Consider the following 14,954-nt stretch of genomic DNA (forward strand, 5'->3'; position numbering starts at 1 on the left):
AAAAATTCAAAATAAAAGTTTTTTTTTTTTTTTTTTTTTGTCCAATTTGACCCAAAGACCAAGGATATATGATTTATCGAAGATATAGGGGTCTATCCACTTCCTTTTTAACTTAAAACTTAAAAAATATTCATCTCTGCTCCTAAGTACTTTTTTGTTTTTCAATGAAAAATCTCTGGCACTGGCTAGAAATTTTCAGAAATAATCTCTGGCAGTTAAAGGGTTAAGAATGACAATATTGTCATTATACCACAGTACAATTAAATTAAAAAAGGTGTGATCCTAAATGATGCTTTGAACAGGCTATAAAAACTAAAGACGGTGATACAAGGCCTTGTTTTCGAAACATCAAGTGGTTTAAAAAGTCACACATTTGTTGTAATAATTACTGAAAAAGGCCGTATCTCGGCTCCTGAGCACTTTTTTTTTACTATGTATTTTTGGCCCAGACAAGCTATTTTCAAAGGCAGACAATTAATGTCAACGAGGTCGCGATGACCTCGTTGACATTTGTGAAACCACACAGTATAACCCTCAGTGATTAGCAACCATCAGGGGATCGATTATACTGGAGATAAATATTCTATAACTACTTGAAAAAGGTAAGAAAATCGAAAAATCGCTGGCAGTGGGCAAACGCAGCCAGAAATAAGTCTGGCAATGAGAGAGTTAATAGAAAAATGTAGTAGAGCACACAGGCAAAACTGTTCAAAATCCACAAGGGTCTCAGAGTATCTGACTGCCAAGGTCTAGATTACTTGGAATTTGACTACCAGCCTCTTTCATCATATGATTAATTTAAATACAATCTCTCATATTGAAGATTTTTCAAATATATTGCAAAGAGACCTTAACCCATTGAGACCTGAAGCCGATTCTACATGTCTCCTAAATCTCAACAGTTTTCTGAAAAACGTATGTTTCTATATCAGTGGTGCTCAATCTTTTTCATGTCAAGGACCCCCAAAATTATATGTATTTGGCCGCAGACCCCCATCAAAATATTTTGTTCCAGGGACCCCCAGAAGCAAAGATTTTAGTTAAAAATGTTTGCTTTAAAAATATATATATTCAAAGATTTGCACACATTTTCACAAATTTTCAAAAATAGCAGATCTACAAGCTCGTAGCGCGGCACTCGGTGCCGCGCTACGAGCTTGTATATCTGCTATTTTTGAATAGCTCAAAGTGTAAAATAATGCTTTTTAGCTCAAATCTAAAAATGACACAGTTCCAGGTCTTAATGGGTTAAGAAACAAGCCAGGTAAACATTGGAATTTAACCAAAGCCAACTGCTTGGTTGAAGGCTATTAGTTACACTCAGTGGCCCATAGGTGTGGGGGGGAATCATCACATCTTTGTGCAGTCAATGAGCCACACTGTCGCAGTCTGGAAGCTAAGTGACTGGCCAAAAAAAAAATAAGATAGACCGGTGATGTGTCTCACAACAGACACCGCGTCAGTCGAGCCAACAATTTGCCCACGAGGAGTAGAGAGATGGCACAGAAGCACGCCCACGATGTCCTATTGAAAAAGGAACTATGGGGGGGAAGTTGCCACTGTCCTCCTGCATGTGTGAGGGGTCAGTTGATGCCCCCCCCCCCCTGATGGACACCATGCATGGCAGCCCCCTCTCACATTTCATCACAATCATATGGGAGAGCCCTCATTGACCGGCATTGATTCTGAAGGCATATGCAGGCCAGGGCTGGGGCCCATTACACTGTTGAGCACTGGCTGGCTCCTTCCAGTCTGTTGGTGAGTGTAGTTTCTTCATCAGTAATATCATTAGAGCATCATCTAACGCACGTTATTTCTGGGTTATTAACCAGTTTGGGGTGGTGGGGAGGGGCTTGGCACTACGGCTAACACAGGCCATCGTTCACCTACCCCCGCTGGGGAAAGACATCTTGTTGACAAATAAAGCCTCCCCTCTGATTGGTAAAAATGGAGAGCATGCCTCTCCAACGGTACCGCATTAGCCTCTCATTGAAATGGATAGCAGGGAGGAGGAGGGGTCCGGCGCTGACATTTGGGGGAAAGCATCTCTAAACCGTGAGAGAATGCCCGCAAAACAAACCTGGCCCGCTGAACAAAGCCCATTTGTCAGAGACAATCTACGATGCAGCTAGGAAGCGACAGAGCAGGGATTATAGTCTTTGTTAGTAATTACAGTGAATTGCGAGCTTTGCCTCTAAATCATTAAACTGTTCAAAAACGGGAGATCAGTGGCTTTTTCAGGGGAGAAATGGAGAGATGACGAATGAGCATGTTATGATAATTGGCGGATGCTTAATGCAGTCGTTAGCATGCGTGGCAGCAGTTTGCGGCGGATTCTTTCATGGCCCGTCCTTTAAGGGTGACTTATACTTGGTTGCACGCCGGTGTTGCACACAGAAGACAGCAGATCTGATCTACAAGCTCACGATGTGTCGCACGGCAATGCGTTGTGAGCTTATAGACCTGCTTTTTTCAGTGTGCAACACAGGGCGTGCAACAAGTATAAATCTGGCATTAGCTTGCTTGGGCAACATACACATAGCTCAATCACTTGCTGTCTCTGGTGGACAGGAGGGGGCATTAAACTGACTTTCAACTCCCCAACCCCATCATTTGAAATGATTTTGAGGTGGGGGAAGCTACCCAAAAAAAAGGTTCCACAATTTCACCAGATGGAGGCAGCACTACTATCATTTCTGTGGAGAAAAGCGCTTTCCTGACGAAAGCAGCGAAAGCCCAAGCTCCATAAATCAGACCGCCGTAAGCTCAAGCTACAAGGACCTCGAAGGCGCCATCTCCAGGGCCAAGTAATACTCAAACCACAGTCCCTGTGTAACCGTGCGCCTTCTTTCATGTCTACATCGCTTTGAACCGTACGGTACAGGCAAACACGAGGGATGATGTTTGAACTTTGGAAAAGATCCCCATCTCTGGCTCTGGAATAATCAAGCCAGTGAGAATGCTGAGCGTGTGTAGTATATATACACACACACACACACACACACACACACACGCACAGAGACAGCTGGTTGGGATGAAACGATACCTCACAAGGGGGGAGGGGAGAGTCCGTGGTAGACAGTGGGTGGTGGACATTAACCACATTAAACCCTCTAGACTTAGTAAACTGGCCCCGAGTTGGCACTGTACTTGGATCGTTTTTTTCCGTCTACACAGACGGAAGATCACACTACACAGATTTCCCATTTTTGGCTAATGTTCCCCTCAGAATATGGATGCTGGGGTTCATGTGGCATTCAAAGTTTTAACCCATTAAGACCTGGAACGCATCTGTGTCGCATCTTTTTTGATTTGAGCTGAAAAGCATTATTTTACACTTTTGCTATTCAAAAATAGCAGATCTACAAGCTCATAGCGCGGCACCGAGTGCCGCGCTATGAGCTTGTAGACCTGCTATTTTTGAAAAATCGTCACAATCTGAGCAAATCTTTCAATATGTTTTAAAGCAAAAATGTTTAACTCCAATCTTTGCTTCTGGGGGGTCCCTGGAACAAAATATTTTGAGATGGTGGTCCGCGGGCAAAATACATATAATTTCGGGGGTCCTTGACAATTATGAAAAAGTATGAGAACCACTGATATAGCTGTTTTTTTAGAAAACCGTTGGGATTTAGAAGACATTTGTAGAATCGGCTTCAGGTCTCAATGGGTTAATGCATAAGACCATACACACACACACACACTCATTTCAGATAATTCAGTAACACCTCGCTGCACTCATCACAGCCTGATCATGCACAGGTAGGGAGGATGGCGACAACAACGAGTCGCTCATCAAATCACCTATATCAGATTGTTGCGGGGGAATGTTTTCTAATTCAGTTGGCCCGGGGAAAGGGCCCTGATATTTCTGTCTGATCCCAGGCCAGCCAGCCACCTGAATGGCCGGCCAGGTGGTGCCACTACTACTGCTGGTGATGAGACCATCTGAATAGATGTCGTCAGACAAAAAGCCAGACGAGTCCATATGTCAGTAATAATAACTGGGGTTGTTCCCTCTGCCCTGTGGCCGTTATCTGACAGCAGTGGACGAAAAGACAAAACAAAAACAAGGACGTTTTCTGTTTTGGTTCCATAACTGACCATAAGGTTCATTGACGCCTCATTTATACTTGATTGTGCATCTTGTCGTGCACAGAAATGAGCCAATCTACAAACTGAGGCATAAGACCATTCACCAGGGGTAGGCAACCGTAGGCACAGGCAGTGGCGTACCCACTGTAGAGGCAGGGCAGGCGGTCGCCTGCCCAACTAAGATCTCGCATCCCCTAGAAAACCCAAATAACCCGAAAATGTGTCATTGCGTGCTTAATGTCCTCAAAGTTACGCATCCAACAAGCTTTGAACTGAGCAGATTGGACCTTCCGTTCCAGAGATAGTGGCCAAAACATCTTGAAAACGTCCACTTTCGCCGGTTTTTGATTGAGTTTAAATTTCTTTTTTGGGGGGGGTAATAGTGGGGGTGCAAAAAAAAAAATCTCGCCTGCCCTAAATGTAATTCCTGGGGACGCCACTGGGCACAGGTGCACAGAGGAGGGTAATCACTGACACGCAAGTATAAGCGAGAGGATTTTTCTTTTAAAATAAAATAATTCTATAAATCTCCTCACATCTGTATGCAAATTACCTCCTGCACATGATTCTACATTCTTTCACGCCCTGAACTCTGACTGGGGTGGGTGAGTCTGGGAGATAGGTGGGTTGTTGCTCTGAGTCAGTTATATAAGGTTGTTGTATATATATATATATATATATATATATATATATGGAAAATCACCATCTGTTGGAAATATCTGATTTTGATCGTGGTGTCATAATTATAAGTTAATGTTCATATGGCACACTGACTACCAAGAAAAATGGCAGTTCATGTCAAAAAAGGTTGGCGATCCCTGCCATACACACACAAAAGTTGTGAGCTTGTAGATCTGCTATTTACGGTGCGCACAACACGGACGCACTGACAGCAACGTATAAATCAGACTTGACAGACAGACTTCAGAGCAGAGGCCCTGCGCCAAAGAAGCCAGTACTGGAGAGATAAAAAAAACACTGTGAATGCAGAGCCTTCTCCTTGGCATCAGAGGGTGTGAGTAATACCCCAGTTATAATTTAGAGCAGGGAATCGCACGCTGACAAAAGCGGGCATATGTTGTATGAGTCAGTTCTGCGCCAAAGCTGGGCGAGAGAGAGTGTGGGGGGTTGAAGGGGCTAGAAAAGTTTTGAACCCCAACCCCCCCATGAGCCTTCATACAATCGCTCACTCACAATTTGTCTCTTCCTGCCCCGCTCCTCCCCCAATCCCCAACTTCCAGTCACCCACTCCCAGTAGTGGTGGGAAAAAAAGTTAATTTCAGTGAACGAACGATTTCGTTCACGGCAATAATTCGTTCAAATGATTCGTTCGCGTTCTCGCTCAGTAGCGCTATTTTCTAGCGTTCAAGATTTACTCGAGTAAAAGTACAAAAGTATTGGCATCAAAATATACTTAAAGTATCAAAAGTAAAAGTGCTAACATATTTGAAAATAGCAGATCTACAAGCTCACAACGCGTCGCGATGCGACGCGTTGTGAGCTTGTAGATCTGCTATTTTCAAATAGCCTAGGTATAAAATAGGGCTAAAGTGGTTAATGTATGTTTTATAATGTGTGTAAAACACCATCGCGGGAGCGTTTTCTTTTTATGTCGCGCGTGAAAGTAACAGTTTCAGAAAGTGAACAAGCTCGTTCACGTTCACGGCAAATGAACTAGTTCTTTTGAACGAATCGATCATGAACGACACATCACTAACTCCCAGAGTGTTTTCTTAGCAAGTGGGGGGGGGGGGGGGGGCGTCTATTACCTTCCTCCCGATGGCACCGCTTGGCTTGGGGGGCGGCGGAGGCTCGAAGATCCGTTGCTGCTGTTGAGGAGGCAGCGTGGAGTACAGCGGGATGATTTTGATGTCGCCGACGTCGGGCCCCAGGTCATCGATTTCCCTCTTGATTCGCTTGCAGGCCTCGTCAATTTCCTAAAAAAAAAAAAGAGAGAAAAAAAAAAAAGACCAAACTAAATAAACAAGGCGTTACTTAACACATCACCCGCCAAGGTATTAACCCATTAAGACCTGGAACTGTGTCATTTTTAGATTTGAGCTAAGAAAGCATTATTTTACACTTTGGGCTATTCAAAAATAGCAGATCTACAAGCTCATAGCGCGGCACCGAGTGCCGCGCTATGAGCTTGTAGATCTGCTATTTTTGAAAAATCGTGAAAATGTGTGCAAATCTTTGAATATATATATTTTTAAAGCGAACATTTTTAACTCAAATCGTTGCTTCTGGGGGTCCCCGGAACTAAATATTTTGATGGGGGTCCGCCACCAAATACATATAATTTTGGGGGTCCATGACATGAAAAAGATTGAGCACCACTGATATAGAAACATATGTTTTTCAGAAAACTGTTGGGATTTAGGAGACATGTAGAATCGGCTTCAGGTCTCAATGGGTTAAACATCGTTTGTTATCCCCTTGCCAGCGTAATTACCTTCATCCAATGATATTTGAAACGCCGTGGAGGCGACATTGTGTTCCAAAAAAACAAACAAGGCGGAGGGATCTGTGTATTCAGACGAACCACAACATTCCAACCGCGATCCGCCATTTTGGCACTGGGGCTCGCTGAAAACAGTGGTTTTCAATGCAAAAAACACAGCAACTGAGTTACAGCTGTTTTTCTGAAAATCCCATCGCCAGGGCGGGTGGAAGTGACGTTTTTTTGGAATGATGTCACATCCACATGCTACCTCTCTGATTGACGATGGATCATCCCAGAGCTGTGTTACGGTGCCTAAAACAGCGTGCCTCATTTTTTTTTATAGAACGACTTTATGCGTGTGCATGGCAGGAATGGAGTTAACTGCAGCCGTTACCTGGGCACGCAAACAGCCTCAGACAACACATGGAGAAACAACGGAGGTGAATCTCGATGACAGGCGAGCGAAGTGGGAGGCGGCCCCGGGAAGCGGTGGTTCCCCGCTACAGTACATTTGTTCTGCCTATCGCTCCATCTGACGGAGGAAATTAACCCATTAAGACCTGAAGCCGATTCTACAAAAAAATGTCTTGTAAATCCCATCAGTTTTCTAAAAAAAGCGTGCGTTTCTATATCAGTGGTACATTTTCATAATTGTCAAGGACCCCCAACATTATATGTATTTGGCCGCCGACCCCCATCTCAGAATATGTTGTTCCAGGGACCCCCCCAGATGCAAATATTTGAGTTACAAATGTTCGCTTTAAAAAATATATATATTCAAAGATTTGCGCACATTTTCACGATTTGCGCACATTTTCTCAAAAATAGCAGATCTACAAGCTCATAGCGCGGCACTCGGTGCCGCGCTATGAGCTTGTCGATCTGCTATTTTTGAATAGCTTAACTGTAAAAGAATACTTTTTTTTTTTAGCTCAAATCAAAAAACGACACGGATGCGTTCCAGGTCTTAGTGCGTTAAACCTGGACTGCAGTGTGCTTTGCCGAGCTCCCCGTGGCTTTGTTGTCAAATGCAGCAATCATGGAAAACACGGCGTGCGCACGCACGCACACACACGCTCTCACTCACACACACAGCCACAGACAGACACAAACAGGGTTCATTATTCCACAGTGCAGTATTGTAAGAAGAAGAGGGGGGGGGGGTGTGAGATGAGACTGCAGCAACTGATGCATAACCGCCGGCAAATCATGGCAGATCAGTTTAGTGAAGCTGAACGTTCTAGAGCCGGTGGGCTGGCAGACAGACAAGATGAGGAGGACCTGAGCTAGCGACAGGAATGGAGGAAAAACATGATGACAACCATGAAGCCAACCGGTACGAGAACATTTATATATTTTTAACCCATTAAGACCTGGAACGCATCTGTGTCACTTTTTCATTTGAGCTAAAAAAAAGCATTATTTTACACTTTGGCTATTCAAAAATAGCAGATCTACAAGCTCATAGCGCGGCACCGAGTGCCGCGCTACGAGCTTGTAGATCTGCTATTTTTGAGAAATCGTGAAAATGTGCGCAAATCTTTGAATATATATGTTTTAAAGCGAACATTTGTGACTTAAATCTTTGCTTCTGGGGGGTCCCTGGAACAAGATATTTTGAGATGGGGGTCGGCGGCCAAATACATATCATTTTGGGGGTCCTTGACATGAAAAAGTGTGAGCACCACCGATATAGAAACATACGTTTTTTCAGAATACTGTTGGGATTTAGAAGACATTTGTAGAATCGGCTTCAGGTCTTAATGGGTTAAAAAAGGCACAGAATAGATACACATACCCTGCAGATGGCCTCTGTATAACGTATTAAAAGTCAGCCTGACTCATGAGTTATTCTTTTTTTTTCTCAAACCCCGAGTCTAACAAAATACACAAATAAGCCTTTTATTCTTCCAAGCAATTCCAATGACCAATGTAAGCGCAACTTTCTCTTTTTTTTTCTCTCCATCAAAGACAACCAGACTGAACCGACATGCAAATCCTCACAGCAGGGCCCTATTGTAATCATCTCCAAAAACACACCCTGTGCTGTTGCACCACCTACAGGCCGATAGGAGTAGTGCAGAGGTCCCCAACTGTTTTCGCACCAAGGACCACTTTTATACCAACCCTTGTAGTCAATTATTCATCCACAAAATATATATATATAGAGATTTTTACTCTCCCTATTCTTTGTACTTGGGATATTTTATATTGTTGTCCTTATTATCTGACTTTATTTCTTCTCTATTCTATATTTTGTAACTCCAAATCATTGTTATTATACAGAAAATAATGTCACTGGTTTGTTCCTTCTTTATTTACTTTGTGGGTCTGTGGTCTACAGTTGATTTAGTAGACTAAATCAAAAAAAAATCACGACACGTTGTGAGCATGTAGATCTGCTATTTTCAGAGCGCAACACCTGAGCACAAACAAACATAAAATGACTTGTCTTTTAGTTCTACTGGATCTCTTCTCCACTAGTCCCTCACTCAACATTTTAGTCTAGTTTTTATTTGTTGACGAAATTGTCAACGTATTTAGTCATAGTTTCAGTCATCGTAGCCATCGTCATAGTTTTAGTCGACGAAATCAACACTGCTGTCTGTGGTGGTTAGGAAGTGAAAGTCCAACTTCACTGTGAAGACATTGAAGTCGTCTCATCCTTCTCACCAGCGGGGAGGAGGAATGGTCTCAGTCAGTCTCACAGGATACCTGCTAAGGTTTGGAACATATCAAACATGGTTCACTGAGACATTCACTGATTCACTGAGACATTCACTCATCACAGCTCCAGTTTGGCTTTGAATGCAGCCAACTTTACATAAGGTTTGCTTTCTCTCCTATTATGCTGCGTCATTCATTGTCCTCGCAAAGCCGCTCAAACAGGCACGTGTTATGGGCATGTGCTTTAACCCATTAAGACTGGGAACGCATCTGTGTGTCATTTTAAGATTTCTTTGGGCTATTCAAAAATAGCAGATATACAAGCTCATCGCGCTATGAGCTTGTAGATCTGCTATTTTTCGAAAAAATATTTCCTTGAAAATATTTAGTTCAAGGAACCCCCAGAAGCAAAGATTTGAGTTACAAATGTCCGCTAAAAAAAAAAGAAAAAAAATCAAATATTTGCATAACTTTTCATGATTTTTCAAAAATAGCAGATCTACAAGCTCATAGCGCGGCACTCGGTGCCGCACTATGGGCTTGTATATCTGCTATTTTTGAATAGCCAAAGAAATGATGAAAGAAATGACAGAGCCGAGTTCCCGGTCTGAAAGAGTTAATGTGGTTGATTTGAAGTTTTCAGGTTCACGTTCGCCCCGATTCTGGTTTTGATACAATCATTGCGTAACTGTCACTAGAGAAAAAAGGTGTCATTACGGGCGAGTCGGCGTGACCATTACGCACGGCTGTGAATATTTATAGCTCCCATCGCGCTGTGAGTGAAGACTTGGGAAATGAATATGAATCTCACTTTCCAGCCGTTAAATTTGGTCATTGTACCTGTCATCATATTCTAATTCTAGCATGAGCTACGCGCACAGATGGGCAACTGTGGTCGCACGTTGTAATATCCCGTAACAAGTTTGTTGTGGCCGTGCATGTTAATATCACCATTTAGCACCCTGTTGAGACACTGGACAGACAGACTGACGGGGGGGGGGGGGGGGGGGGGGGGGGGAGTAAAGGGGGGGGGGGGAGTAAAAGTACAATATTTGCCTCTGAGATGTAGTGGAGTATAAGTAAAAGTATAGACAATTGGACATATGCCAGTAAAGTATAAGTACCTCAAAATTGTACTTAAGGTAGGGTAAGTGATATTTTTTGGTTAAAACAAAAAGTATTTTGTTAAAAGGTTAAAACACTATATTCTGATAGTAATCATTGCTATAGAGTGTTTGTTCAGTAACAGATGTTTCCCTGTCTCTCCAGCTCTTTAAACAGAAAATATATTTTCCGGTAGGTGTCAAAATCTCTGCCAATCAGGAGAAAGTACCCATTTTTAAGCTTCATTTGTATAGTGTTCCAGTTCCAATTTTGCATGCTCATTTCTTAGTGTCATCACTTCTAATTTCACTTGTTTAATCTGTATCCTGATTGAGTTCTCTGTCCTGGTTGGATAAAATTGGAAATGAAACTGAAACTGAAATGAAAATGCATTTTCTGTTTTATAAAGAGGTGGAGAGACAAGGAGACTCCTTTTACTGAACAAACACTCTATAGCAATGAGTATATAGAGCTATTTAACACTTATTTTAACCAAAGAAAATCACTTACCCTACCTTTAAGTACAGTACTTGAGTAAATGTACTTAGTTACTTTACACCACTGACTGCAGACAATGGGTTTCAATGGGTTGTTGTCTTTTGTTTCGTTAACTAAAAAACAGTAGGCTTACTGAGACATAGCAAGAGATTGGACCGAGGGAGGATGTTCGACAGAACATTCTGAAGACAGATGTGTCGAAACGTTAATCTATAATAAAGCCTTGATTGGGAGCTTTTGCAAAGTCACAGTGTGCGGACTGTTTTTTATCCAGGCTTTTCAACAGATACATGCGTATTGGTCGTGAATATGATATATAAAATAAAATAATGAGGCTCCAGTTGTCCACGGAGCACGGGCTGGGGACCCCTGGAGTAGTGCACTAAGAGTTAGACGTCATGTGGCTCTGAATATAATATGAGCACTTTGAACTTCAACGCATAATGTTATCGTGTGTTGTTATTGGCTCATAGTTTACCAAAGAATGTATTTATATACACTAGATATCAGCGATTCCCAACTTGTATGTGGGCTGTGAGGGTATTGCAAATTGGCCCCCAAATCACTGGCAAAACACTATGAATCTTAATGATAACTAATGCGATGCACCTTCGATTATGCAACACTTGTAAGCATTACCAGAGATACCCATTATCATGTGGCCAGTCTATGTAGTCTTTTTCTTTTTTTCAAGGGGTCTCTTCTTCACGTCTCGAGAACGGGGGGGTGAGCTAAAGCACTAAGCTAACAGCACTCCTCGGGTCCCCATCCCGTCTTGGCTCCTGGAGAAGTACCGGGGTCCTTCTTTCTACGGGACGCGGTTGGCCACTCAGCGCCTAGCTCCCGTTTCGAGACTGTTTTCCGCTCCGTTGATGTTTATTTCGACGTTGGAGTTCGGCCGAACGGTCGGCATTCAACTTTTAGCTGTCTGCGGACGGTATGTACAGTATGCACTGTATATATACACACGTGTGAGTGTGTGTGCGTTTGTGAAATTATGTCATTTGTATTCACACAAGAAGCCAACATCCACTTGCCTCAACACGACAAAAGTGCAAACCGTACCGCTTCCCCGTTCGTTTGTCCTCTGGTTTGGCACCGTCCCCGCCGTGTTTCACAGCATTAATTCGTACCCAGCTGACGGGCATGTGCCTCTTAATCAACACATTGACAAGTCGTCAGGAGTGGAAGAGAGCAAATCTGAATGGATTGGTAAAATTACTCTGTGTATTAATAGCCTATCAAGCCCCTGGATGCAGCAGCTGCCATGAAAAATGGGCCCGTTTTGCCAGAGCGCTGCGAGCGAGCGAGCGAGCGGGGGCTGGCTGTCCCCCTCCCTCCCGATGGAAGAGAGATGGGGGGGGGGGGGGGGGGGGGGGGGAGCGTGAGGAGGAGCGGAGGCAGTCGGCCAGTGGCGGCACAACCTGTCCGCCGGCGTCGCCGAGACAACCCAGGAGCAACAATCTACAAGCCAAGCCCCCGCACAAATACAGCTAATCCATTAAGACCTGGAACGCATTTGTGTCACTTTTTTATTTGAGCTAAAAAAGCATTATGTTACACTTTTGGCTAATCAAAAATAGCAGATATACAAGCTCATAGCGCGGCACCGAGTGCCGCGCTACGAGCTTGTAGATCTGCTATTTTTGAAAAATCGTGAAAATGTGTGCAAATCTTAGAATATATATATATTATTTTAAAGCAAATATTAACTCAAATCTTTGCTTCTGGGGGTCCCTGGAACAAAATATTTTGAGATGGGGGTCCGCGGCCAAATACATATCATTTTGGGGGTCGTGGACATGAAAACGTTTGAGCACCACTGATATAGAAACATACGTTTTTTTCAGAAAACTGTTAGGATTTAGAAGACATTTTGTAGAATCGGCTTCAGGTCTTAATGGGTTAAGAACAGAGGACTAACACATCTCAACTAGCGAGCAGCACGGCCCCTGCCAATCCCCATGTTCCGATGCTAGCCGCTGTGGGGGCAGCTTAATATTAGGGACTTATCAGAGCTCGACAGCTGTGATAGGTTTGGATTTTTCTTGTTTTGTGGAACACATGGTTTCGGTTTTATTTGTATAGAGGGGGGGGTAAAGAGCCCTGGCCATCCTTTGCCTTCGTCGGTCATATGTTATTAAACACTTCAGCCCCTATGTACTTCAAGTTTGCCATATGATAAATAGCGATAATAGCTGATATGATGCATTGTGAGCATAGACTGTATAAAAGAGATGGACAAAGCCAGACCGCTGGTTTCTACAGACCGAAAATGAAGCCGATTGTTCAGTTATTTGAAATCCGCCATCTCTAATATAAGCCCAAAAGCACGTCGGGAACAGGAACCGGAAAACAATCCCCAGAATGAATACGGTTGGGTAGCTTGTCAATCAAGAGCGGGGGCGGGGAATGAATGCTATTGGTTGTGTAGTCTGTCAATCAAATCATCCCGCCCCATCTAGAGAATAGCCTACTTTATCGTCAATTTTAGAATAAATGGGACCATAATTTAGCAAAACGCATATCCTGATGATTGAAAGGAGACTTTAAACTAGCAACTGGAAGCATATAGAATGTATGACCATTTTTATTAAGGTAAGAAAATCTAGTCAGTTTGTCAAAAACCCATCCGCTTGCGTTAAAATAAATTATTTCTGACACCAGCAGGGGTAAAAAATCTCAAGCTGGCCCCTTGGTTGTGAGCTTGTAGATCTGACTGCAATTAGTGCCATTTTTGAATATTCTTATTTGAGTCTATAATGACATGCCCAAAATATGGATGCCAAGGGGTTAATGTGGTTAAACAGAGCTGGATGAAAAGGCTGTTCCATAAGATCTGCCTCCGGATCATTAGCCAACATCAAAGTTGGCCAGGAGAGTGAAAGGGTTAAGAAACATCTGAGGGCGTGCTGCAGCACCCTTTGAACGCCGACCAACACCACATTAACTTAGTTAACCCAATTAGGGCCGTGTTAATGAAGGCTCCATTAACCCCTTAAGACCTGGAACGCATCTGTGTCACTTTTTGATTTGAGCTAAAAAAGAAAGCATTATTTTACACTTTGGGCTATTCAAAAATAGCAGATATACAAGCTCGTAGCGCGGCACCGAGTGCCGCGCTACAAGCTTGTAGATCTGCTATTTTTGAGAAATCGTGAAAATGTGTGCAAATATTGGAATATATATATTGTTTTGACGCGAACGTTTTTAACTCAAATCTTTGCTTCTGGGGGTCCCTGGTAGGGATGTCCGATATTATCGGCCTCCCGATATTATGGGCCGATATTAGCATAAAAATTGATATCGGGAAAACATCGGTATCGTTTTTTTTTTTTTTGCTTTATAAATAAGTTACAGGAGTTCTTACTGTATATGGTGTGTGTGATATGAAATTTGAGCTTACCCTAATCACAATAATCCCCGCATATATCGATATCGGTTGATATCGGTATCGGCAATTAAGAGTTGGACAATATCGGTATATCGGTTATCGGTAAAAAAGCCAATATCGGACAACCCTAGTCCCTGGAATAACATATTTTGAGATGGGGGTCTGCGGCCTAATACATATAATTTTTGGGGGTCCTTGCCATGAAAAAGTTGGGGAACCACTGAAGAAGAGAAATGGGATTTAGAAAACATTCGTAGAATCGGCTTCAGGTCTTAAAGGGTTAACAGCGCTCTCAAACTACATTGGTATGGAAGCGAACGGATCCACCGCTATTGAGGAAAGGAGAGGCAGGCGTATGAAAAAAATATATATAAATAAATAGCACCTGCTTTTCTCCACATTCAAAAAAGCTATAGGTGTCCCTGGAAGCACCAGTAACATCAAAAAGAAAAATCAATCACAAGCCATCCAAAGGAAAACACTGTCCCTAACTTCATCCCTTTTCGCAGCAGAGAGCCTCGCTGCCATCGATCTTGCATTGGCAAATGAAAACGTATGTTATACGCACAGAGGCGCAATCGCTGCCGGGACGTACAGTAGGCGCTTTCTTGGACGAGTAATTGCTGCTCATGAATAGACAGCCTGTATTGTCTGATAGGGTAGAGCCGCGAGCATGTGGTTTCCCTTTTACAGATGGCTCGTGTGTGGTTGAATAAAATTAGGAGCCATGTGTGTGGGAAAAAAAACATG

At 43.0% G+C, this 14,954-nt stretch overlaps 3 protein-coding genes across 4 annotated transcripts in view; 1 reads left to right on the top strand and 2 right to left on the bottom strand.

The window, feature by feature from the left end:
* Positions 1 to 14,954, bottom strand: part of sepsecs (Sep (O-phosphoserine) tRNA:Sec (selenocysteine) tRNA synthase) — a 515,993-nt gene that overhangs the window by 414,573 nt on the left and 86,466 nt on the right. The gene's annotated exons all lie outside the window — the stretch shown is intronic.
* LOC311034328 (uncharacterized protein) overlaps positions 1 to 14,954 on the top strand; it is a 492,900-nt gene that overhangs the window by 229,632 nt on the left and 248,314 nt on the right. The window lies entirely within an intron of this gene.
* Positions 1 to 14,954, bottom strand: part of dhx15 (DEAH (Asp-Glu-Ala-His) box helicase 15) — a 54,879-nt gene that overhangs the window by 28,531 nt on the left and 11,394 nt on the right. For both annotated transcript variants that reach the window (XM_084042199.1, XM_084042198.1), the window contains exon 6: positions 5,865 to 6,032. In XM_084042199.1, coding sequence (XP_083898325.1) covers positions 5,865 to 6,032 — 168 coding nt within the window. The remainder of the gene's footprint in view (positions 1 to 5,864; positions 6,033 to 14,954) is intronic.

Source organism: Gymnoscopelus microlampas (genome assembly GCF_963454915.1).
Source record: "Gymnoscopelus microlampas genome assembly, chromosome: 19".
Taxonomy (NCBI): domain Eukaryota; kingdom Metazoa; phylum Chordata; class Actinopteri; order Myctophiformes; family Myctophidae; genus Gymnoscopelus; species Gymnoscopelus microlampas.